The sequence below is a fragment of the Lithobates pipiens genome, unplaced genomic scaffold (genome assembly GCF_037356315.1).
Source record: "Lithobates pipiens isolate NorthernLeopardFrog02 unplaced genomic scaffold, aLitPip1_a1.2 Scaffold_27, whole genome shotgun sequence".
NCBI lineage: Eukaryota > Metazoa > Chordata > Amphibia > Anura > Ranidae > Lithobates > Lithobates pipiens.
Window position 1 is genome coordinate 27,237,624 of NW_027507788.1, and position 25,943 is coordinate 27,263,566.

The following is a 25,943-nucleotide window of genomic DNA, read 5'->3' on the forward strand; positions in this document are numbered from 1 at the left end:
AGTACGTCCCATGCGCAGCTTCCTAGCTGATGATTGCAAATGTTCCTCCAGTATTTTTTGATAACATACTGCATTCATCTTGCCATCAATTTTGACCAAATTTCCTGTGCCTTTGTAGCTCACACATCCCCAAAACATCAGCGGTCCACCTCCGTGTTTTACAGTAGGAATGGTGTACCTTTCATCATAGGCCTTATTGACTCCTCTCCAAATTAAGCTTTTATGGTTGTGGCCAAAAAGCTACATGTTGGTCTCATCACTCTGAATGACTTTGTGCCATAAGGTTTGAGGCTGGTCTCTGTGCTGTTTAGCGTATTATAAGCGGGATACTTTGTGGAATTTGCGCAGTAATGGCTTTCTTCTGGCGACTCGACCATGCAGCCCATTTTTCTTCAAGTGCCTCCTTATTGTGCATCTTGAAACAGCCACACCACATGTTTTCAGAGAGTTCTGTATTTCACCTGAAGTTATTTGTGGGTTTTTCTTTGCTTCCCGGACAATTTTCCCGGCAGTTGTGCCTGAAATTTTAGTTGGTCTACCTGACCGTGGTTTGGTTTCAACAGAACCCCTCATTTTCCACTTCTTGATTAGAGTTTGAACACTGCTGATTGGCATTCTCAATTCCTTGGATATCTTTTTATATCCCTTTCCTGTTTTATACAGTTCAATTACCTTGTCCCACAGATCCTTTGACAATTCTTTTGCTTTCCCCATGACTCAGAATCCAGAAATGTCAGTGCAGCACTGGATTAAAGATGCAAGGGTCTGTTAGGAGTCCAGAAACACATTGGCCTTTTATACACACACACTAATTACAAGCAAACAGATCACAGGAGAGGATGCTTACCTTTAACCTCTTGCTGACCAGTCGCATTAGTTGTACTGCGGCAGAATGGCATGGGCAGGAGAATCACTGTTATGTTACGTCGCTCCTTCTGGTGGCCACTAGGGGCACGTGCACTGCTCGCCCCCGGAGCTGATGCGAGTGCCTGGAGTTCTCATTGACCACCGGGCTCCCGCGATCGCTCGTAACATGGTGAGAACCGGGATCTCTGTGTGTAAACAGAGATCCCGGTTCTCTGAGGGGAGAAGAGACAGATCGTTTGTTCATACAAAGTATGAACAGCGATCTGTCATCTCCCCTAGTAAGTCACATCCCCCCTGTTAGAACACACACTAGGGAACACACTTAACCCCTTGATTGCCCCCTAGTGTTAACCCCTTCACTGCCAGTGACATTTTTACAGTAATCAATGCATTTTTATAGCGCTGATCACTGTATTAATGCCAATGGTCCCAAAAATGTTTAAAAATTGTCCGATGTGTCCACCATATTGTCGCAGTCATGATAAAAATCACAGATCACCGACATTACTGGAAAAAAAAATAATAATAAAAATGCTATAAATCTATCCCCTATTTTGTAGATGCTATAACTTTTGCGCAAACCAATGAATACACGCTTATTGTGATTTTTATTACCAAAAATATGTAGAAGAATACATATCAGCCTAAACTGAGGAAAATGTAGCTTTTTTAAAAAAAAAAATGGGGATATTTATTATAGCAAAAAGTACAAAATAGTGTGGTTTTTTTTTCAAAATTGGCGCTCTTTTTTTGTTTATAGCACAAAAAATAAAAACCTAAATAAACCTAATAAAAAAAATAAAAAAATAAAAAAGAGATGATCAAATACCACCAAAAAAAAAGCTCTAGTTGTAGGAAAATAAGGACATCAATTTTGTTTGGGTACAGCGTCGCAAGACCACGCAATTGTCAATTAAAGCGACGCAGTGTCGAATCGCAAAAAATGGCCTGGTCATTCAGCAGCCAAATCTTCCGGGGCTGAAGCGGATAATAGCCATTCAAACCCCTTTGTGTCAACTTGTGTGCATGTTCTCAGGTAGTGATGGACGAACTTCCGACGGGACGTTTCGCGAACGCGAAACGCGAACGGGCACAAACGTTCGCGAAAACGACCGTTCGCCGCGGGCTCCATTGACTTCAATGGGAGGCGAATTTCGCAAACCTTTAGGTCGAATTTGCGGCCACGGGGTAATTATTAGGGGGTAGCACGTAGTCCCACCACCTGGACAATAGCATAATACATGTATGAGGTGAATTTGGGATCGATAACTACAAGCATTTTTTTTTTATTTGGGAAATTGTTCTGACAATTCAGGACTATGGAGCTAATGAAGGCAATGGAGGAGAGGGAAGGTCAGGGACCAGGGTAGGCAAACAAGAGGGTGCAGGAGATACAGAGCACTGACAGCAGCACCGTAATACAGAGCACTGACATCAGCACCGTGACATACAGCGCTGACAGCAGCTCCGTGACATACAGCGCTGACAGCAGCTCCGTGACATACAGCGCTGACAGCAGCTCCGTGACATACAGCGCTGACAGCAGCTCCGTGACATACAGCGCTGACAGCAGCTCCGTGACATACAGCGCTGACAGCAGCACCGTGACATACAGCGCTGACAGCAGCTCCGTGACATACAGCGCTGACAGCAGCTCCGTGACATACAGCGCTGACAGCAGCTCCGTGACATACAGCACTGACAGCAGCTCCGTGACATACAGCGCTGACAGCAGCTCCGTGACATACAGCGCTGACAGCAGCACCGTGACATACAGCGCTGACAGCAGCTCCGTGACATACAGCGCTGACAGCAGCTCCGTGACATACAGCGCTGACAGCAGCTCCGTGACATACAGCACTGACAGCAGCTCCGTGACATACAGCGCTGACAGCAGCTCCGTGACATACAGCGCTGACAGCAGCACCGTGACATACAGCGCTGACAGCAGCTCCGTGACATACAGCGCTGACAGCAGCTCCGTGACATACAGCGCTGACAGCAGCTCCGTGACATACAGCGCTGACAGCAGCTCCGTGACATACAGCGCTGACAGCAGCTCCGTGACATACAGCGCTGACAGCAGCTCCGTGACATACAGCGCTGACAGCAGCTCCGTGACATACAGCGCTGACAGCAGCACCGTAAGCAGCCCCAGGAGGAAGTCAGCACAGCACAGGGATGGTGTGATCCCCTCATAATAAGAACCCCCAGGAGGAAGTCAGCACAGCACAGGGATGGTGGGAGCCCCTCATAATAAGAACACCCAGGAGGAAGTCAGCACAGCACAGGGATGGTGGGAACCCCTCATAATAAGCAGCCCCAGTAGAAATATGACACCGCTCAACCTCTTCAAAGAGGAGGGTAGGGGCATATAGTACGGTGTGCTTTTTTGGGTCAGGGAAGTGAGCCAAATGAATTAAGAAGGTCTGTGTGCTTGATTCCAAAAATTGTTTATAGACATATACATGGTCTACTGATCACATGTGTTGAATTCCTCCGAGATCCATGCCTCATTCATTTTTAGAAATGTGAGGTAGTTAACACTGTGGTGAGCTAGGCGAGTACGCTTATCGGTCACAATCCCCCCTGCTGCGCTGAACGTCCTTTCGGACAGGACACTGGATGAGGGGCAAGCCAACAGTTCGATTGCAAATTGGGCAAGCTCTGGCCAGAGGTCAAGCCTGCCCACCCAGTAGTCTAGGGGTTCATCACTCCTCAGAGCGTCCACATCGGCCGTTAACCCAATGTAGTCGGACACCTGACGGTCTAGGCGTTCCCTGATGCTGGATCCGGATGACACCTGTCGATGGGTCGGCTGAAAGAATGACCTCATATCCGAAGTCACCAACACATCTTCAAACCGGCCTCTTCTTGCAGGCGCTGTTGGATTGGTACCCGCAAATCCTTCTCTGGGAGTGGGAATTGCTCCTCTGCCAGCGCACGCAAAAGCAGAATGCAGCATTTCTCGAAGCAAGGCCTGGAAGTGCTGCATTCTGACAGCCCTCTGCGACGGCGGTAACATTTCCGCCATTTTGTGTTTGTACCGGGGGTCTAAGTACGTTGCCACCCAGTACTGGTCCTTGACCCTCATGCTTTTTATACGGGGGTCCCTATTAAAACACTGGAGCATGAAGGCCCCCATTTGCACTAAAGTGGAAGCGGTGTGGTGGCCTGGCTCCTGCTCATCATCCAGGATAATGTCGTCCTCTTCATTCTCCTCTCCCCATCCTCGCACAACAGGGATCCCAGAAAGGTTTAAAGCATGCTCTTCTTGCTCCTGCTCATCCGCCCCGGCACCATCCTCCTCTGACTCCTCATCAGACTCCTGTTGTTGACTTGTCTCAGATAGAGTAGCCCCCCCTGGGAATTCATCCAGCATTGCGACTTCCTCATCTTCCCGCTCCTGCTCCTCCACAGCCTGATCAATGACACGACGCAATGCACGCTCCAGAAAGAAGGCATAAGGTACCATGTCACTGATGGCGCCATGGCTGCGACTGACCAGTTTGGTGATCTCCTCAAATGGCCGCAGAAGTCTGCATGTGTCGCGCATGAGCAGCCACTGGCGCGGTGAAAAAAAACCCAGCTCCCCAGAACCGTTTCTTTCGCAGAGTTCATACAGGTAGACGTTAACTGCACGTTTCTGCTGGAGCAGCCTATCAAGCATATAGAAGGTTGAGTTCCATCGCGTCGGGCAATCGCAAATAAGACGTCTGACCGGCAGATGGTGTCGCCGCTGAATGTCAGCAAGGCGAGCCATGGCCGTGTAAGATCTTCTGAAATGGGCCGAGATTTTCCTTGCCTGCCGCAAGATGTCCTGGACCCCAGGGTATTTGACAAGGAATCGCTGCACGACCAAGTTTAAGACGTGTGCCATGCACGGCACGTGCGTGATTTTGCCCTGTTTCAATGCGCTAAGCAGATTGGCACCGTTGTCACACACCACTTTACCAACTGTCAAATTGAGCGGTGTTAGCCACTCATCTGCCTGTGAACGCAAAGCTGAAAGGAGTGCCGGGCCAGTGTGGCTCTTTGCTTCCAGGCACAACAGACGCAGCACGGCATGGCAACGTCTCACCTGGCATGTGGAATAGGTTCTGGGGAGCTTGGGCGGTGCAGTGGAAGAGACGCTAGCAGCGGAAAAGGAGGAGGCAGCTGAGGAGGAGAGGGAGGAGGATGGAGTAGGAGGAGGAGAAGAAGAGTCAGGCCTGCATGCAATCCGTGGCGGTAAAACCAAATCTACACGGGTGCCACGGGTTACATGCTTGACGGCCGTCAGAAGGTTCACCCAGTGGGCAGTAAAACTGATATACCTTCCCTGCCCGTGTTTGCTAGACCACGTGTCTGTGGTCAGATGTATCTTGGCACCGACACTGTGTGCCAGAGATACATTCACTTGCCGCTGAACATGGCCATATAGCTCTGGGATGCCCTTCTCTGAGAAATACTTCCTTCCTGGGACCTTCCATTGTGGTGTTCCAATGGCCACAAATTTGCGAAAGGCCTCCGAGTCCACCAGTTTATATGGCAGTAGTTGGCGGGCTATGAGTTCTGACAAGCCAGCCGCCAACCGTTGGGCAAGAGGGTTATCCGGCGTCATCATTTTTTTACGCTCAAACATTAGGCCCACGGAAGCCTGCCTTTTTGCAGAAAAATGTGAGCTTGGCGTGATGGAAGGTGGAGTGGAGGACAATTGTGAGGAGAGAGGAGAAGGAGAAGTAGAAGACGAGGCTGGACGGTGAGAGCCTGCAGTGTGGCTTTGTGTGTTCCGTTGCTCCCACTGGGCTCGGTGATGGCTGCTCATGTGCCTTCTTAAGGCGGTCGTCCCTAGGTGAGTATTGGGCTTACCGCGACTAACGCGTTGACTGCAAAGATTGCAGATGGCAACGCTATTGTCAGCAGCGGACACGTTAAAAAAAGCCCACACTGCGGAGCCATGTGCCGGTGTCCTGGGAGCGCCAGATGTGACCGTACATGGTCGATGACTCGCTCCTGATACATTTGCAGTCTGCTTTGTCCCTGCTGTGCAATGTAAGTCATTGCTGCTTCTCCTCCCTATCTGCTGGTCCATATCTCCCTCTGAACTCCCCTCCTCTTCCTCTCTTGTGGGCACCCACGTGACATCACTAGACACGTCATCATCAACGTCACCTTCCCCACCGCTATAAGTAGAGTAGGCAGCAACACCGGGGACCAACCTCCTCCTTGGGCTGATCTGGGTACTGGCGTCAGACTGCTGAGTAGCGCTTGTTGCTACCTCCTCTTCCTGATCCAATACCAAGAGTGGCTGCGCATCAGAAATGTCCTCTTGATATGGATCGGAAAATAATTCCAGTGACTCAAGCGGAAGGTATGTGGTGGTGGTGGTGGTGGTCGTGTTGTTGGTGGTAGTGTCTTTGGGGGTGCACATAGCAGAGAGTGAAGAAGAGGGTGCAGATCGAGAGGATGAGGAGGGTGCAGAAGAGTAAGGCTGAGCGAGCCACTCAACCAAGTCTGGTGCATCCTTTAAAGTAATTGAACGCACCTTCTGCAACTTCCCACTTTGGCTCAAGCCTGTTGCTCCTGCCCTACCCCTACCACCCCTGCGGAAGGGCCTGCCTCTTCCTCTGCATGTCATTTTTTAAATGACCCTGTGACAAAACTCTTAGTCCCTATACCGCTGAAGGACTGCTGCAGTATAGGTGAGCGGTCAGCAGTGGTGCACGTCAACCCTATCTATTGTGGACCTATAGCGGTCCTTACAGAACAGCAGACTGTACCGCACTCAAGCCTATGTACCGTAGCACCCTATACCAAGTTACCAGTCCTTATAAGAACTTTTGTGGACCAAGCAGGTTGTGTATTAGTGTTTAGCAGACTGTACGTCAGTCCCTATACCGCTGAAGGACTGCTGCAGTATAGGGCAGCGGTCAGCAGTGGTGCACGTCAACCCTATCTATTGTGGACCTATAGCGGTCCTTACAGAACAGCAGACTGTACCGCACTCAAGCCTATGTACCGTAGCACCCTATACCAAGTTACCAGTCCTTATAAGAACTTTTGTGGACCAAGCAGGTTGTGTATTAGTGTTTAGCAGACTGTACGTCAGTCCCTATACCGCTGAAGGACTGCTGCAGTATAGGGCAGCGGTCAGCAGTGGTGCACGTCAACCCTATCTATTGTGGACCGATAGCGGTCCTTACAGAACAGCAGACTGTACCGCACTCAAGCCTATGTACCGTAGCACCCTATACCAAGTTACCAGTCCTTATAAAAACTTTTGTGGACCAAGCAGGTTGTGTGTTAGTGATTAGCAGACTGTACGTCAGTCCCTATACCAATGAAGGACTGCTGCAGTATAGGGCAGCGGTCAGCAGTAGTGCACGGCAACCCTATGTATTGTGGACCGATAGCGGTCCTTACAGAACAGCAGACTGTAACGCACTCAGGCCTATGTACCGTAGCACCCTATACCAAGTTACCAGTCCTTATAAGAACTTTTGTGGACCAAGCAGGTTGTGTGTTAGTGATTAGCAGACTGTACGTCAGTCCCTATACCAATGAAGGACTGCTGCAGTATAGGGCAGCGGTCAGCAGTAGTGCACGTCAACCCTATGTATTGTGGACCGATAGCGGTCCTTACAGAACAGCAGACTGTACTGCACTCAGGCCTATGTACCGTAGCACCCTATACCAAGTTACCAGTCCTTATAAAAACTTTTGTGGACCAAGCAGGTTGTGTGTTAGTGATTAGCAGACTGTACGTCAGTCCCTATACCAATGAAGGACTGCTGCAGTATAGGGCAGCGGTCAGCAGTAGTGCACGGCAACCCTATGTATTGTGGACCGATAGCGGTCCTTACAGAACAGCAGACTGTAACGCACTCAGGCCTATGTACCGTAGCACCCTATACCAAGTTACCAGTCCTTATAAGAACTTTTGTGGACCAAGCAGGTTGTGTGTTAGTGATTAGCAGACTGTACGTCAGTCCCTATACCAATGAAGGACTGCTGCAGTATAGGGCAGCGGTCAGCAGTAGTGCACGGCAACCCTATGTATTGTGGACCGATAGCGGTCCTTACAGAACAGCAGACTGTACTGCACTCAGGCCTATGTACCGTAGCACCCTATACCAAGTTACCAGTCCTTATAAGAACTTTTGTGGACCAAGCAGGTTGTGTGTTAGTGTTTAGCAGACTGTGCGTCAGTCCCTATACCGCTGAAGGACTGCTGCAGTATAGGGCAGCGGTCAGCAGTAGTGCACGGCAACCCTATGTATTGTGGACCGATAGCGGTCCTTACAGAACAGCAGACTGTAACGCACTCAGGCCTATGTACCGTAGCACCCTATACCAAGTTACCAGTCCTTATAAGAACTTTTGTGGACCAAGCAGGTTGTGTGTTAGTGATTAGCAGACTGTACGTCAGTCCCTATACCAATGAAGGACTGCTGCAGTATAGGGCAGCGGTCAGCAGTAGTGCACGGCAACCCTATGTATTGTGGACCGATAGCGGTCCTTACAGAACAGCAGACTGTAACGCACTCAGGCCTATGTACCGTAGCACCCTATACCAAGTTACCAGTCCTTATAAGAACTTTTGTGGACCAAGCAGGTTGTGTGTTAGTGATTAGCAGACTGTACGTCAGTCCCTATACCAATGAAGGACTGCTGCAGTATAGGGCAGCGGTCAGCAGTAGTGCACGTCAACCCTATGTATTGTGGACCGATAGCGGTCCTTACAGAACAGCAGACTGTACTGCACTCAGGCCTATGTACCGTAGCACCCTATACCAAGTTACCAGTCCTTATAAAAACTTTTGTGGACCAAGCAGGTTGTGTGTTAGTGATTAGCAGACTGTACGTCAGTCCCTATACCAATGAAGGACTGCTGCAGTATAGGGCAGCGGTCAGCAGTAGTGCACGGCAACCCTATGTATTGTGGACCGATAGCGGTCCTTACAGAACAGCAGACTGTAACGCACTCAGGCCTATGTACCGTAGCACCCTATACCAAGTTACCAGTCCTTATAAGAACTTTTGTGGACCAAGCAGGTTGTGTGTTAGTGATTAGCAGACTGTACGTCAGTCCCTATACCAATGAAGGACTGCTGCAGTATAGGGCAGCGGTCAGCAGTAGTGCACGGCAACCCTATGTATTGTGGACCGATAGCGGTCCTTACAGAACAGCAGACTGTACTGCACTCAGGCCTATGTACCGTAGCACCCTATACCAAGTTACCAGTCCTTATAAGAACTTTTGTGGACCAAGCAGGTTGTGTGTTAGTGTTTAGCAGACTGTGCGTCAGTCCCTATACCGCTGAAGGACTGCTGCAGTATAGGGCAGCGGTCAGCAGTAGTGCACGGCAACCCTATGTATTGTGGACCGATAGCGGTCCTTACAGAACAGCAGACTGTAACGCACTCAGGCCTATGTACCGTAGCACCCTATACCAAGTTACCAGTCCTTATAAGAACTTTTGTGGACCAAGCAGGTTGTGTGTTAGTGATTAGCAGACTGTACGTCAGTCCCTATACCAATGAAGGACTGCTGCAGTATAGGGCAGCGGTCAGCAGTAGTGCACGGCAACCCTATGTATTGTGGACCGATAGCGGTCCTTACAGAACAGCAGACTGTAACACACTCAGGCCTATGTACCGTAGCACCCTATACCAAGTTACCAGTCCTTATAAGAACTTTTGTGGACCAAGCAGGTTGTGTGTTAGTGATTAGCAGACTGTACGTCAGTCCCTATACCAATGAAGGACTGCTGCAGTATAGGGCAGCGGTCAGCAGTAGTGCACGGCAACCCTATGTATTGTGGACCGATAGCGGTCCTTACAGAACAGCAGACTGTAACGCACTCAGGCCTATGTACCGTAGCACCCTATACCAAGTTACCAGTCCTTATAAGAACTTTTGTGGACCAAGCAGGTTGTGTGTTAGTGTTTAGCAGACTGTGCGTCAGTCCCTATACCGCTGAAGGACTGCTGCAGTATAGGGCAGCGGTCAGCAGTAGTGCACGTCAACCCTATGTATTGTGGACCGATAGCGGTCCTTACAGAACAGCAGACTGTAACGCACTCAGGCCTATGTACCGTAGCACCCTATACCAAGTTACCAGTCCTTATAAGAACTTTTGTGGACCAAGCAGGTTGTGTATTAGTGTTTAGCAGACTGTGCGTCAGTCCCTATACCGCTGAAGGACTGCTGCAGTATAGGGCAGCGGTCAGCAGTAGTGCACGGCAACCCTATCTATTGTGGACCGATAGCGGTCCTTACAGAACAGCAGACTGTACCGCACCCAAGCCTATGTACCGTAGCACCCTAGACAGACCAAGTTACCAGTCCTTATAAGAACTTTTGTGGAACAAGTGAGTTGTGAATGATTAGCAGACTGCAGCAGAAGGGCAGCAGTCAAGTATAATATTCTTTCTATATTTGGAAGAAAGAATATTATACGTGTACAAGCCTATTACCGTACCACTGATACCAGTCCTGAAAAGAACCTTTGTGGAACTAATAGTAACAGCAAGTCTTTAAAATTATCCTCACTGCCTGACACACTGCTTCCTGCCTGTCCCTATACAAATTGGCAAAAAAGAGTAGGCTGGAACGATTAGCTGGAACAGCTCTTTTGTGGACCTGATAGTAACAGCTAATGATGATGATGATGATGATGATGAAGAAAGACTAATCTGGCTGAGCTGTCCCTAAAATAGCAGCATACAGCGCTCTGTCCCTTTATCTAAACTGACAAAAGAAACTCAGGCTGCTGACCTAACACCTATACCAGTCCTGAAAAGAACTTTTGTGTACCAAATAGCTAGCGTTTTCTCTGTCCCTACTCCACACAGGATCCTTTCCCTACAGTGACAGAAGAAAGAATGTAAAATGGCCACCGGATCGGGTGTATTTATAGGTTAGGGGGAATGTCCAAGTGTCCATGAGCTGTCATGTCTCAATTGGTTGTCCTGTAACACATGATAAACGTGTCACGAAAGGTTAAAGTTCTTGTATACATTAAACACGTAAGTCCGCCGGGGCGAACGACGGAAAAAGGCGTTCGAACCCGCGGACGGCGAAAGTCGGAAATTCGCCGCGAAACGACCGCCGGGCGAACCGTTCGGCCATCACTATTCTCAGGCCATAATCACCAGGGTATGTAAACTTTTGATCAGTGTCATTCTGTTGTAATTATGATTTAAAAAGAGTAAACACAGGTGATTGATAATAAATGGCTTCTGCCAAACACTAACCATGAGTGAAAGAAATGTTTTTGTGTTATCATTCATATTCTCTGAAAAAGAAATCATAAATTCTGCCAGGGTATGTAAACTTATGAAAACAACTGTACAGTATCTCAAAAAGTGAGTACACCTCTCACATTTTTGTAAATATTTTATTATAGCTTTTCATGTGACAACACTGAAGAAATGACACTTTACTACAATGTAAAGTAATGAGTGTACAGCTTGTATAACAGTGTAAATTTGCTCAACACACAGCCATTAATGTCTAAACTGCTGGCAACAAAAGTGAGTACACCCCTAAGTGACAATGTCCAAATTGGGCCCAAAGTGTCAATATTTTGTGTGGCCACCATTATTTTCCAGCACTACCTTACTGCCTTTCCAGCACTGACCTACCTATCTGACATACACTAACCTACCTGACACACACTGACCGACCTACCTGACACACAGTTACCTACCTGCCTGACATACACTGACCTACCTGACACATGCTGGCCTACCTACCTGACACACACTGACCTACCTACCTTACATACACTGACCTACCTGACATACACTGACCTGACACACACGGACCTACCTACCTGACACACACTGACCCACTACCTGACATACAAACACTGACCTTCCTACCTGACCAGGAGACAGGCTTCATGTTGTGTCCTGCAGCAGCAGCTCACCATTGGTGTGCGAGGCATCCAGAGGAGAGGAGGCGAGCCACCCGCCCAAGAGTCACCCACCTGAGCGCCGAGCGGGGATCGATGTGGCGCAGCAGCCGCATTGTAATTCCCCCCTTCTGGAGCCTGTAGTGCCTATGATGGATGTCACATGTCCCGCAGTCCCGCCGTTGGACCAGTGGGACATCCATCATAGGCGCTGCAGGCTCCAGAAGTCGGGACCTGCTATGTGACTCGGCCCCACTCGGCGACGCTCGGAGTCAGATCGGTCCCCGCTTGGTGGCGTTGCTCGGGGCTAATAATAGAACAGTACCACACCATTTTGGGGACCCACTCGGGGCTTCATTCACTGACAGCCCCCCCCCCCCCCCCCCGCTGACACCACTGAAGGGATATAATGATAGAAAGCATTTTGCTCGTTTTGGAAACTGCAGCTTTGCATTGCATGCCATTATTAAGCTTACTATCTACCAGAACACCTAGATCCTTCTCCACCATTGACTCCCCCAGCTGCTCTCCCCCTAGTATGTATGATGCATATATATGAATAAAAAGTAAAAGGGTAGAAATGGCGCTGTTCTGGGGTGAAATGTCTCACATCCCTAGCATGTGAAGAGTCCCTAAATTTGAAATAAACCTACTGAGTGGATCTCTGTTTCCTAATGTGATAACTGTGCAGATGCTTTTCTCATTAATTGCTTGGCAGCTTCAAGTTGAACTTGCTTCAGATTTGAATACGCTCTAGTGCTGAATTTGCAGACATTAAAATAATAGCGTAATAATCTTTTCATAGTTTCATTCTTAAAGCTGTTGCAAAAGACAAGAGCAGAATTGTAGCAACGTGACTTGCCTGCTGAGAAAGGACCCACTGGATATCGAGCAATACAGGGCAAGCTGAAAGGAGATTATTTTATGTCTTATGCTGCATACACACGAGCGGATTTTCCGTTGGAAAAATCTTGGATGGTTTTTCCGACGGAATTCCGCTCAAGCTTGGCTTGCATACACACAGTCACACAAAAGTTCGCTGAACTTTTGACCGTCAAGAACGTGGTGATGTACAACACTACGACAAGCCGAGAAAATGAAGTTCAGTGATTCCGAGCATGCGTCGAATTGTTTCCAAGAATGTGTAGGATTTGGTACAGACGATGGGAATTTCCGATCAAAAATTTTTCCGACCAAAAAATAGAGAACATGCTCTCAATCTTTTGCTGGCTGGAAGTCTGATGGAGCGTACACACAGTTGCATATTCCAACCAAAAGCTCTCATCTGACTTTTGTTGGCGGAATGTCCGCTCGTGTGTACGCGGCATTACACCGCAAACACATACGCAACCAGCTGAAGCAGGACCAGGTTTTTCTGTGTGCTACACAGTGGCGTGTGGGGTGAATGGTTCCAGTGAGTGCATTTCTTATGGGGCACCTTTAACCACTTTCAGACCGGACCAATTTGCTGGTCAAAGACCAGACCACTTTTTGCGATTCGGCACTGCGTCGCTTTAATTGACAATTGCACGGTCGTGCGACGTGGCTCCCAAACAAAATTGACGTCCTTTTTTTCCCACAAATAGAGCTTTCTTTTGGTGGTATTTGATCACCCCTGCGGTTTTTATTTTTTGCGCTATAAACAAAAATAGAGCGACAATTTTGAAAAAAACGCATAATTTTTTACTTTTTGTTATAATAAATATCCCCCAAAAATATATAAAAAAACATTTTTTTCCCTCAGTTTAGGCCGATACATATTCTTCTACATATTTTGGTAAAAAAAATCGCAATAAGCGATTATTGATTGGTTTGCGCAAAAGTTATAGCGTTTACAAAATAGGGATAGTTTTATAGCATTTTTATTAATAATTTTTTATTATTTTTTTTTTTTACTAGTAATGGCGGCGATCTGCGATTTTTATTGTGACTGCGACATTGTGGGGGACCCATCGGACATTTTTGGGACCATTGTCATTTATACAGTAATCACTGCTATATAAATGCAGTGATTCCTGTGTAAATGACACTGGCAGTGAAAGGGTTAACCAGTGGGTGGCAGTGTAGGGGTTAAGTGTTCCTAGGGGTGTGATACTAACTGTGGGGGGGTTGGGCTTTCATTTAGTGTACACTGATCTCTGCTCCAATCACATGGAGCAGAGATCAGCGTCACTAGTTGCTAGGCAGAATGGAAAAATTTTGTTTACACAGCATTTCCTCCATTCGGCCGCTCCGTGAGACGATCGCGGGGATGCCCGTGGCGATCGAGTCCGCGAGTCCCGCGACCGGACTCACGGGGGTCCCGACCAGCGTGGGAGCGCGCCGCCGGCGGCGCACTCCCGATGGCAGGGCGGCATCGAATATTGGACGTACCTGTATGCCAATATGCCTGCCCCTGCCATTCTGTCGACGTACATCGTCGTGCGCTGGTCGGGAAGTGGTTAAGAAGCACTGAATACAGTTTTTGAAGAGCACCTGTCACTTTTATTTTTTAATTTTATTAACATCAGGACTAGCATTTCCTCTAGTATCCACTAAAGGTCACCATCCATGAGAAGATACCAGTGTTTTGTGTTTGTTTATATGATGGGCGATGGCACTGTCGTTTATGCACGATATTTATACCTTTTAATAACACACCAGATTGTTGCATTAGAATCGCTTTTTTTTTTGCATACAAGGATTGCACTAATTATTGGTCGGGCTGTTTGTACATCTGCATCCCAGCAGTGTTGCACTAGACCAGGGATATGCAATTAGCGGACCTCCAGCTGTTGCAAAACTACAAGTCCCATCATGCCTCTGCCTCTGGGTGTCATGCTTGTGGTTGTCAGAGTCTTGCTATGCCTCATGGGACTTGTAGTTCTGGAACAGCTGGAGGTCCGCTAATTGCATATCCCTGCACTAGACTGTTGCAATAGTGCCCAGACCATTTGTATATTAATATAGCACTTAAGGAGTTGCTGGTAATTAATTGGGCCTGTTCTCTGCTCCTCTTCCCCTTGAGAAAATTTATCAACCCCCTTGACACAGCTGTGTAATAGTGTTGATATGAAATTCAATAGCAATAACAACCCAACAATAGTATCAGATATTGTACTTTTACCGTTACCTGGGTATTCGACTCTCCAGCTGCTATAATAACTGGACACAATCTCACACCAATTATATTTTAACCACACAGTAAGTTTACTGGAAACTGGTTTTGAGAAAATTATTGTGGGGCATGCTGGGACTGTGACACCATAGGGGGTGGGGTCACGGGTGACATCCCCTGGTGACCCCGCCCCTTATGCCTATATAAATCGATACACATCGTGTCCACCGCATTACAGTGGGAGAGAGCATCGTGTCAACCATGTACCCCATACTCATTCACATAGGGTGGGGGGCCAGGATCTGGGGGCTCTCGGATTCCGATAAGCCCCCTGCCCGCAGATCCCAACAACCAGCGGCCAGGGTTGTTGGGAAGAGGGCCTTGTCCTCATCAACATGGGGATAAGGTGCTTTGGGGTGGGGGGGCACCAGGACGCCCCCCTTCCCCAAAGCACCCACCCCCCATGTTGAGGGCATGCGGCCTTGTATGGCTCAGGAGGGGGGGGCGCTTGCTCGTCCCTACCTCCTTTCCTGACCGGCTGGGCTGCGTGCTCGAATAAGGGTCTGGTATGGACTTTGGGGGGATCCCCACGCTGTTTTTTTGGCGTAGGGGGTTACCCTCAAAATCCATACCAGGCGACGGGGCTCGCAAGGTGTCAATTTCACCGATGAAAGCGGTGAGATTGACCTCCTTCTCTAGTCCCATGGTACCTTGAGTCACGTTCAAAATGAATGGACTTTATTCCATGTGTGGGCAAGTCCGTTCATTTGGAGAGTCCGTCGGACCTTCGCCGAAAGTCTGGCGGATTGTCTTACGGCCTTACAGTCTTTCCATTACTCCAGTCAATTTCTGGGTAGTTCAAATCCCCCACTATTATCACTGTTCCAACCCTTGCAGCTCTTTTCATCTGTGCAAGGATCTCCACCCAGGGCCGGTGCAAGGATTTTTGACACCCTAAGCGAAACTTCATTTTGGCCACCCACCTCCCCTTCACAGACGGAGCACACAGGAGGGACACGACTCATGAGAACTGTGAAGTGTGAAGCTGCTCGGGGCAGACATGCTGGAGGTGGATTGGACGGAGCACACAGGAGGGGCAGGACTCGGGAGAAGTGTATAGCTGTTCAGGGCAGACATGCTGGAAGTGGATTCGACAGAACACACAGGAGGGGTGGGACTCAGGAGAAGTGTGTAGCTGATGTGAAATCATGATCTCAGAGCAGAGGGGGGGGATTGCTGGACACACATCAGAGCGCAGAGCGCCCTGCAACTATCCACCCGCGGCTACTGGTGGATAGTTGCAGGCTCTGGACAGTGCGGGAGTAGAATAACCAGCGGCAGTGCACCCTAGGCGGTTGCTAGTTCACCTAGTGGTAGCACTGGCCCTGCCTCCACCTCCTCATTTACACTGGGAGGTCTATAACAAACTCCAATGATTATATTTGAACTACGCACATCTACATGCAGTTCCACCCATAATGTTTCAGCCACATCACACTCTCCATCAACCAGGTCTTCATTCACACTCACTTTGAAATCACTTCTCACATAGACACAAACACCACCACACCTCCATTTTACCCTGTCTCTCCAAAAGAGTGCATAGCCAGAAATATATAACAGCCCAGTCATGATAAGAATGAAGTCAAGATTTAGCAATACCAATTAAATCATAATTTTCCTCAAGCACCAGAGCTTCCAACTCACCTATTTTGCTTGGTAGACTTCTGGCATTGGTGAACAAACACTTTAATGCATTATTACATTTTGCTCTGGCGTTTTGCATATCTTTGTTAGTAGTACAAATAGCAGACCCCCTTCCATTCAGGTGCAAACCATCTTTAGCCCAGTGCTCTAGTAACCCAAACCTTTCCTTCTTACACCAGATCTTTAGCCATGCATTCAGTTCTCTAATCTCCCCCTGTTCTTACTGTGTTGTGCATGGCACAGGCAAAATTTCAGAGAATATCATCTTAGAGGTCCTTCTGTTCAACTTGCAGCTTAGTTCTTGAAATTGCTTCTTAAGGAACCTCCACCTTCCATGTATTCTGTCATTGGTTCCAACATGGACTAAGGCAACTGGGTCATGCCCAGCCCCTCCCAGTAATTTATCAGCTCATTCCACCACATGCCAAACCCTAGCACCAGGGAGACAGCAAACCATTCGGTTTAGGCGATCCTGGGGACAAATTATTCTATCAATCCTTTTGATTATAGAATCCTCTATTACCACCAACTGTCTAGGCCTACCCGCACGACCCTCACCACCCCTATTAGATGGGCTGCTCTCCCAGCTGTTAGGAGTAGCAGTGATATCCAGGGCTGCTACCACTGTGTTTGCCACCTCCACATCTCTCAACTTGGCAAATTGGTTTTGGTGCAAAAACACAGGACTGGCCTTCCTTTTCTGTGAGCCCCTACCACTCCCTCTAACTACATTAAGCCATCTTCCTACCTGATAATCCTGACTTGCCCCTCCACCCTCCAGATCATCCCCACTGTCCACCTGCTCAGTGAGCATAGGACCGCTTTCAAGGTTGTCCTTTCTGCTCAGTGTTGCAACCTGCTCCTCTAGATCTCTAATATGACCTTCCAGAGGGGTAACCTACTCACATCTGTCACAGAATTAACAATCCTGGAGCTGTTGCACCATTTTTGCATACACACTGTGCACTGAGCAAAACCTTCAACCTTTCTAGCACTCATTTCCCAGTTACAATATAATTACTTGTACGTTTAGAAAACTCCTGTCTTAACTCCTGTTTTCAACTCCTACTGTTTAACTCTCCACTTTGGTTCAAAATTACCAGCACAATCCCCTCCCCCCTCCCAGCACAAATCCCCCTCCCAGCACAAATCCCCCCAAATCATCCCTTCCTAGCAAACTCCAAAATCACCCGATACACAAATCCCTTCCTTCACAACTCTCCCTCCTAGCACATAATACCCCCCCTCCCCACAACCTTTCACTAATCCTCTTCTCCTTCCCCCTTCCTAGCACACTGTCAACCCAACTTGCTCACTTTGTCCCCCTCCTCTCATGTCCCCAGTGTAATTTTCCCCTCCACACAGACCTCAGATTCAGAGCGGCAGATGGCTGTGAGATGTCCTTGTCCCCAGGCTCCCCCTCACCTTGCCACACCAGAGTTGAGAAGGAGTCATGGGTAAAGTGGGTATTCACCAATTCTGCCAGGCGGGGAGAGATGCCAGCTCCGGATGCGGGGTATGTAATCGCCGCTGGGGATACTGCTGACTGTCAGATCGGGACTTTATAGGTTTGCAAACTCTGCACAGTCCTGATCTGACAGTCCTGATGCAGGAGTGATCAGCAGCAGGAGGAGGAGATGGAGGGCAAAGGGAGCACAGTCCACGCCTCCTCATGGCTCACATCTGCTCTCCAGATTGAGCGTGTGACATCCTGAGCTAAACTGTATGTTACATCCTGCGCTAAGCTGCTTGTGACTCCCCCCCTAATCTAAAAGGAGTAGTGATGGTGCTGTCACTACCCTTGTCAGCTTTTAGCGGCAGGAACTCTCAAAGTGGCACCTCTCCACCTCACATGAGACCTGCCCTCAGGGCAGCTGCCCCTCCTGTCCCCTTGTCCCAGGCCTGTGCACAAGCCATCAGCTGTCAATCAGCACCTGGCCACACCTAGTCTCGCTTACTGCTTTCTGGACTGACCGCTCTGCCTTTGTTGCTGAAACACTCCCCCTGTGATCTGCAGTGTGTGAGAGGGAGAACATGTGAGACACACATGAATGTGGGTTTAGTTCAGTGAGGGAATTTACAGGCTTTTGTATCACACAGTAAGTGTATTTGGTACTTGTATAGACTCATATAGGATCCTTTAAATCTACATGTGCAGAAGAATAAATAGCAGAGAAGACACTGTAGTGCATGTCCTTTTTTTTAGGAAAGCTTCTATATACGTTCTAAAGTGAAAATGAATATCTCAATCTCATGTAGATTATATAAATATGTATTAGATATGTTCATATCTGGTGTGTAATTTATCAAAATTATTTTCTTTTACCTGATACAAGCATCCAGTCATTGTTCTGGAATTTAAAGATTTGGTTCTCTCTGTTCACACCCCAAACTCCAGCAGGTCCAACAGAAACATGGGTGAGCTCTCCAGGAATTTTTTGCCAGCCATTGTTTACCCAGCGGAAAATTTCATCATCACTGTTCACACCGTACACTTCACCAGCGCCGGCATCAATCTGTATAAGATTTCCAGGGATTGAGCTGCACCAAAAACCTGAATACAAGTCAATATAGATGCACAATAGAATCTCTCTCTCTTATATATATATATATATATATATATATATATACATGCAGTATCTCACACCCCTCACATTTTTGTAAATATTTTATTATATCTTTTCATGTGACAACACTGAAGAAATTACACTGGAAAAAAAGAATTGTTGCCCTACATAAAGATGGCCTAGGCCAGTGATGGTGAACCCTGGCACCCTAGATGTTTTGGAACTACATTTTTCATGATGCTCACTGTCAGGTCACCTTGAGCTGAGGTGACAGGTGCACACCGTAGGGATCCGGAGTGCACCGCAAGGTTGTGGACCCTACGGCTGACTGCTGCAGACGGGGGACAGATCCCACTGGGGTTAGAGCGTAAGATTCTCTGGGGCACGGAGTCTAAGAGCCAGCAGATCACCAGCGCCTCTAGTGGTGAGGATGGACTTGGCTGCAACTGGCTCCAGGTCGCGACCCCCCCAGGGTCCCCCAGCTCAAACCTACAGTAGGCAACAGGAGGATAGGGATGGTGAGGGACAAAGCCAAGGTCTGGGCCACAAACAGACAAGAATAGTCGGGGACACGCCAAAAGGTCAGGATCACAGGCAAACAGGGATAGTCAAAGACACGCCAAAGTCGGTAACGGAAAACAGTAGAAGAGCACACGGCAGGAAACAGGAAGCTAACACACAAAGGAATACACAATGGTTGATCAGCACTGATAGCCTGCAGTGCACAGGTTAATATAGGACTCCCTGATAGGGCCTGGGGTGGAGCCATGCTTAGAGGAGAGGTTATAAAAACCACCAGGTGGAAGTGGCTGGCCTCTTAGTCTGAACACATGAGGGGAGGTAAGCAAACACAGGAAGATCACTGCATAACCATGACACTCACCTACACTGCAGAGTGCATGAGCATCATGGGAAATGTAGTTCCAAAACATCTGGGGTGCCAAGGTTCACATCACTGGCCTAGGGTATAAGAAGATTGCCACGACCGTGAAACTGAGATGCAGCATGGTGGCCAAGACCATACAGTGGCTTAACAGGACAGGTTTCACTCAGAACAGGCCTCGCCATGGTCGACCAAAGAAGTTGAGTGCATGTGCTCAGCGTCTTATCCAGAGGTTGTCTTTGAGAAATAGACATATGAGTGCTGCCAGCATTGCTGAAGAGGTTGAAGGGGTGGGGAGTCAGCCTGTCAGCTCTTAGCCCTTGTACACATGGTCGGAGAATCCATCGGAATGTGTCCTATCGGATCATGTTGTCGGATAATACGACTGTGTGTGGTATGCATCGGACTGATTCCGTCGGAATATCCGTCGGACCCAATTTTCCAACATGTTGGAAATATTTTCCGACCAGCTGCTTCGATCGGACATACTCCGATCATGTGTAGAGAATTTTGATCGGACCAAGTGCCACGCATGCTCAGATCAAATTCCTACATCAAAGCTATTGGCTACTAGTCCCATCGTAACGAAATTACGTCATCACGTTCTGAATGATCGGATTTTTCGACAACTTAGTCCGACCGTGTGTATGCAACAGTTTCGGACAAGATCCGACAGGCAAAATCCGACGGATTTGGTTGGCAGAATGTCTGACCATGTGTACAGGGGCTTAGACCATACGCTGCATCAAATTGGTCTGCATGGCTGCACATACTGAGGCAGAGCATGATCCCCACCATTCCGAGACTGGGCCACAGGGTGGTATTCCAACATGATAACCACTAGTGATGGACGAACGTTTCGCCCGGCGGTCGTTTCGCGGCGAATTTCCGACATTCGCGGTCCGCACGTTCGAACGCCTTTTTCCGTCGTTCGCCGCGGCGGACTTACGTGTTTAATGTATACAAGAACTTTAACCTTTGGTGACACGTTTATCATGTGATACAGGACAGCCAATTGAGACATGACAGCACATGGACACTTGGACATTCCCCCTAACCTATAAATACACCCGATCCGGTGGCCATTTTACATTCTTTCTTCTGTTACGATAGGGACAGGTTCCTGTGTGGAGTAGGGAGAGATAAACCACTAGCTATTTGGTACACAAAAGTTCTTTTCAGGACTGGTATAGGTGTTAGGTGTTGATAGGTTTGCTGTGCTGCTGATTCTTGCAGCAGCCTGAGTGTCTTTTGTTAGTTTAGAGAAAGGGAAAGGACGGTGTATGCTACAGGGACAGCCAGATTAGTCTTTCATCATCATCATCATCATCATCATCATTAGCTGTTACTATCAAGGTCCACAAAAGAGCTGTTCCAGTAACCACTAATCGTTCTCTTTTTTTGCCAATTTGTATAGGGACAGGAAGGAAGCAGTGTTGTCAGGCAGTGAGGGTAATTTTAAAGACTTGCTGTTATTATTAGTTCCACAAAGGTTCTTTTCAGGACTGGTATCAGTGGTACAGTAATAGGCTTGTACATGTATAATATTCTTTCTTCCAAATATAGAAAGGATATTATACTTGACTGCTGCCCTTCTGCTGCAGTCTGCTAAACATTCACAACTCACTTGTTCCACAAAAGTTCTTATAAGGACTGGTAACTTGGTATAGGGTGCTACGGTACATAGGCTTGAGTGCGGTACAGTCTGCTGTTCTGTAAGGACCGCTATCGGTCCACAATAGATAGGGTTGACGTGCACCACTGCTGACCGCTGCCCTATACTGCAGCAGTCCTTCAGCGGTATAGGGACTGACGTACAGTCTGCTAATCACTAACACACAACCTGCTTGTTCCACAAAAGTTCTTATAAGGACTGGTAACTTGGTATAGGGTGCTACGGTACATAGGCTTGAGTGCGGTACAGTCTGCTGTTCTGTAAGGACCGCTATCGGTCCACAATAGATAGGGTTGACGTGCACCACTGCTGACCGCTGCCCTATACTGCAGCAGTCCTTCAGCGGTATAGGGACTGACGTACAGTCTGCTAAACACTAATACACAACCTGCTTGGTCCACAAAAGTTCTTATAAGGACTGGTAACTTGGTATAGGGTGCTACGGTACATAGGCTTGAGTGCGGTACAGTCTGCTGTTCTGTAAGGACCGCTATCGGTCCACAATAGATAGGGTTGACGTGCACCACTGCTGACCGCTGCCCTATACTGCAGCAGTCCTTCAGCGGTATAGGGACTGACGTACAGTCTGCTAAACACTAATACACAACCTGCTTGGTCCACAAAAGTTCTTATAAGGACTGGTAACTTGGTATAGGGTGCTACGGTACATAGGCTTGAGTGCGGTACAGTCTGCTGTTCTGTAAGGACCGCTATCGGTCCACAATAGATAGGGTTGACGTGCACCACTGCTGACCGCTGCCCTATACTGCAGCAGTCCTTCAGCGGTATAGGGACTGACGTACAGTCTGCTAATCACTAACACACAACCTGCTTGTTCCACAAAAGTTCTTATAAGGACTGGTAACTTGGTATAGGGTGCTACGGTACATAGGCTTGAGTGCGGTACAGTCTGCTGTTCTGTAAGGACCGCTATCGGTCCACAATAGATAGGGTTGACGTGCACCACTGCTGACCGCTGCCCTATACTGCAGCAGTCCTTCAGCGGTATAGGGACTGACGTACAGTCTGCTAAACACTAATACACAACCTGCTTGGTCCACAAAAGTTCTTATAAGGACTGGTAACTTGGTATAGGGTGCTACGGTACATAGGCTTGAGTGCGGTACAGTCTGCTGTTCTGTAAGGACCGCTATCGGTCCACAATAGATAGGGTTGACGTGCACCACTGCTGACCGCTGCCCTATACTGCAGCAGTCCTTCAGCGGTATAGGGACTGACGTACAGTCTGCTCACTTCCTTGACCCAAAAAAGCACACCGTACTATATGCCCCTACCCTCCTCTTTGAAGAGGTTGAGCGGTGTCATATTTCTACTGGGGCTGCTTATGATATCCCTGTGCTGTGCTGACTTCCTCCTGGGGGTTCTTATTATGAAGGGATCACACTATCCCTGTGCTGTGCTGACTTCCTCCTGGGGGTTCTTATTATGAGGGGATCACACCATCCCTGTGCTGTGCTGACTTCCTCCTGGGGCTGCTTACGGTGCTGCTGTCAGTGCTGTATGTCACGGTGCTGCTGTCAGCGCTGTATGTCACGGTGCTGCTGTCAGCGCTGTATGTCACGGTGCTGCTGTCAGCGCTGTATGTCACGGTGCTGCTGTCAGCGCTGTATGTCACGGTGCTGCTGTCAGCGCTGTATGTCACGGTGCTGCTGTCAGCGCTGTATGTCACGGTGCTGCTGTCAGCGCTGTATGTCACGGTGCTGCTGTCAGTGCTCTGTATTACGGTGCTGCTGTCAGATGCCTCTATCACGGTGCATGTGTCATTCCGGTATGTCACGCTGCTGGTGATCATCTCCTGCACCCTCTTCTTTGCCTACCCTGGTCCCTGACCTTCCCTCTCCTCCATTGCCTTCATTAGCTCCATAGTCCTGAATTGTTAGAACAATTTCCCAAATAAAATAAAAATGCTTGTAGTTATCGATCCCAAATTCACCTCATACATGTATTATGTCATTGTCCAGATGGTGGGACTACGTTTTACCCCCTAATAATTACCACGTGGCCGCAAATTCGACATGAAGGTTTGCAAAGTTCGCCTCCCATTGAAGTCAATGGGGCCCGCGGCGAACGTTCGGTTTCGCGAACGTTTGGGTCCGTTCGCATTTCGCTTTCGCGAAACGTCCCGTCGGAAGTTCGTCCATCACTAATAACCACCCCAAACACACCTCCAAGAGGACCACTACCTTGCAGAAGCTGAACCTAAACCCTATTGAGCATATGTGGGGCATCCTCAAACAAAAGGTGGAGAAGCGCAAGGTCTCCAACATCCACCAGCTCTGTGATGTCGTCATGGAGGAGTGGAAGAGGAATCCAGTGGCAACCCGTGAAGCTCTGGTGAACTCCATGCCCAAGAGGGTTAAGGCAGTGCTGGAAAAAATTGGTGGCAACACAAAATATTGACACTTTGGGCCCAATTTGGACATTTTCACTTAGGGGTGTACTCACTTTTGTTGCCAGCGGTTTAGACATTAATGGCTGTGTGTTGAGTTATTTTGAGGGGACAGCAAATTTACAATGTTATACAAGCTGTACACTCACTACTTTACATTGTAGCAAAGTGTTATTTCTTCAGTGTTGTCACATGAAAAGATAGAATAAAATATTTACCAAAATGTGAGGGGTGTACTCACTTTTGTAAGATACTGTATATATATATATATATATATATATATATATATATATATATATATACACACACACAGTACATACAGTCTATATGTATGTATGTTTATATATATTTATTATAGTACAAACAGGTGTGACAAAAATGTTTTCCAAAAATATATATATTTTTTTTTATTTAAAAATACTAAATTTGCAAATGATTAACTCCAACATAATTTAAATTATCATTACCTAAATTATGACAACATCCCATTTTTTTCATTTATAGTGGTCACTTAGAAGTTAAATAAGGCTCTGGGTTCTGATACCCTTCAGAATCTGTTCATATCTGTGTTTGCCTGTAGTGTAAAGCATGTAAATGCCAGGACTATTGAAAATGAATATCTGGATAAAACTTTGGATACTGCACAACGAATTGTAAGACCAAGGCATTGAGTAGTAACTCAATTAATGTAGCCTGCCCATTCCAAGATTTCAAATACTGAATTCTGATTGGATCTAAAATGATAAATGCAGACACCTTATAGTGTTGAACCTCCCTATTATGTGGAAATAGATTGGGAGGGAGAGAGGTCTTACCTGCAGAGGAAGAGATTCCAGTACACAGCAGGAGGCTCACAGCAAAGAACATCTTGGCAGGTGAGGATGGAGGTGGCAGGTATAGAGAGCAGGGAGAGTTTGTTCTTTATATATGATGCCTGGACTCCACCTATTATGGGAAGCTGGTCCACCATTGGCTGACAGAAAGAATTTAACAAAACAAACATAAAGTACATTTTTATTGTTTACTCTTTTCATCCCCTTCACTCCGACCTACTCAAGTATGCGGCCTCGGAATGAAAGGGTGATACCGGGATGATGCCTGCAGTTTTTTAGAGCAAGCGGTCAGCTCTTTAGGGATAACAACCAATGTGGCTAAAAGCTGCTCCGCTGTTATCACGAAAGGAGCATGAAAGGGATGTCCCCCCTCCCGCCACCTTCCGCCGCTCTTCCCGTGCCTCCCGTCCCATCGGGAGACTTGATCAACGATCCGACACTTCCGCCGGCTAGAGGGAGACTGAAATTAAGCCAGAAATGGCTTTGTAAACACACGGAAGCGACATCATAAAATCCCTCCTTAAGTGCAAAGGGATGTTAACATTCCTTGTGACAGCAATAAAAGTGATCAGATTTTTATTTATTTTTTAAGACAAAAAAAAAAAAAAAAAAAAAGAAATACATTTTTTTAATGTGCTCCAGTCCACTTGCTCGTGCAGCAAAGAAAATGCATATGCAAACAATGTTCATATCACACATATGAGGTTTTGCTGCTATCCTCAGAGTGAGAGCAAGGATTCTAGCAAAAGACCTCCTCTGTAACTTTAACCTGGTAACCATTATTATTTTTAGGTACCGTCGTTTGTCCCCATTCCACAAGTGTGCGCAATTTCAAAGCATGACATGTTAGGTATCTATTTACTCAGCGTAACATCATCTTTCACATTATACAAATAAATTGGGCTAATTTTTCTGTTTAGATTTTTTTTTATTCATGAAAGTGTATTTTTTCAACAAAAAAATGTGTTTGAAAGACTGCTATGCAAATACATGTGACATA

At 47.5% G+C, this 25,943-nt stretch overlaps 1 protein-coding gene across 1 annotated transcript in view; it reads right to left on the reverse strand.

Annotated features, from left to right (window-relative positions):
* The window catches only part of LOC143933690 (fish-egg lectin-like), a 29,376-nt gene extending 4,323 nt beyond the window's left edge, over positions 1-25,053 (reverse strand). The window contains exons 1-2 of the mRNA XM_077456672.1: positions 24,926-25,053; positions 18,902-19,129 (exon numbers count right to left, since the gene is read on the reverse strand). Coding sequence (XP_077312798.1) covers positions 18,902-19,129; positions 24,926-24,977 — 280 coding nt within the window. The 5' untranslated portion in view covers positions 24,978-25,053. The remainder of the gene's footprint in view (positions 1-18,901; positions 19,130-24,925) is intronic.
* Positions 25,054-25,943: the final 890 nt, after the last annotated feature.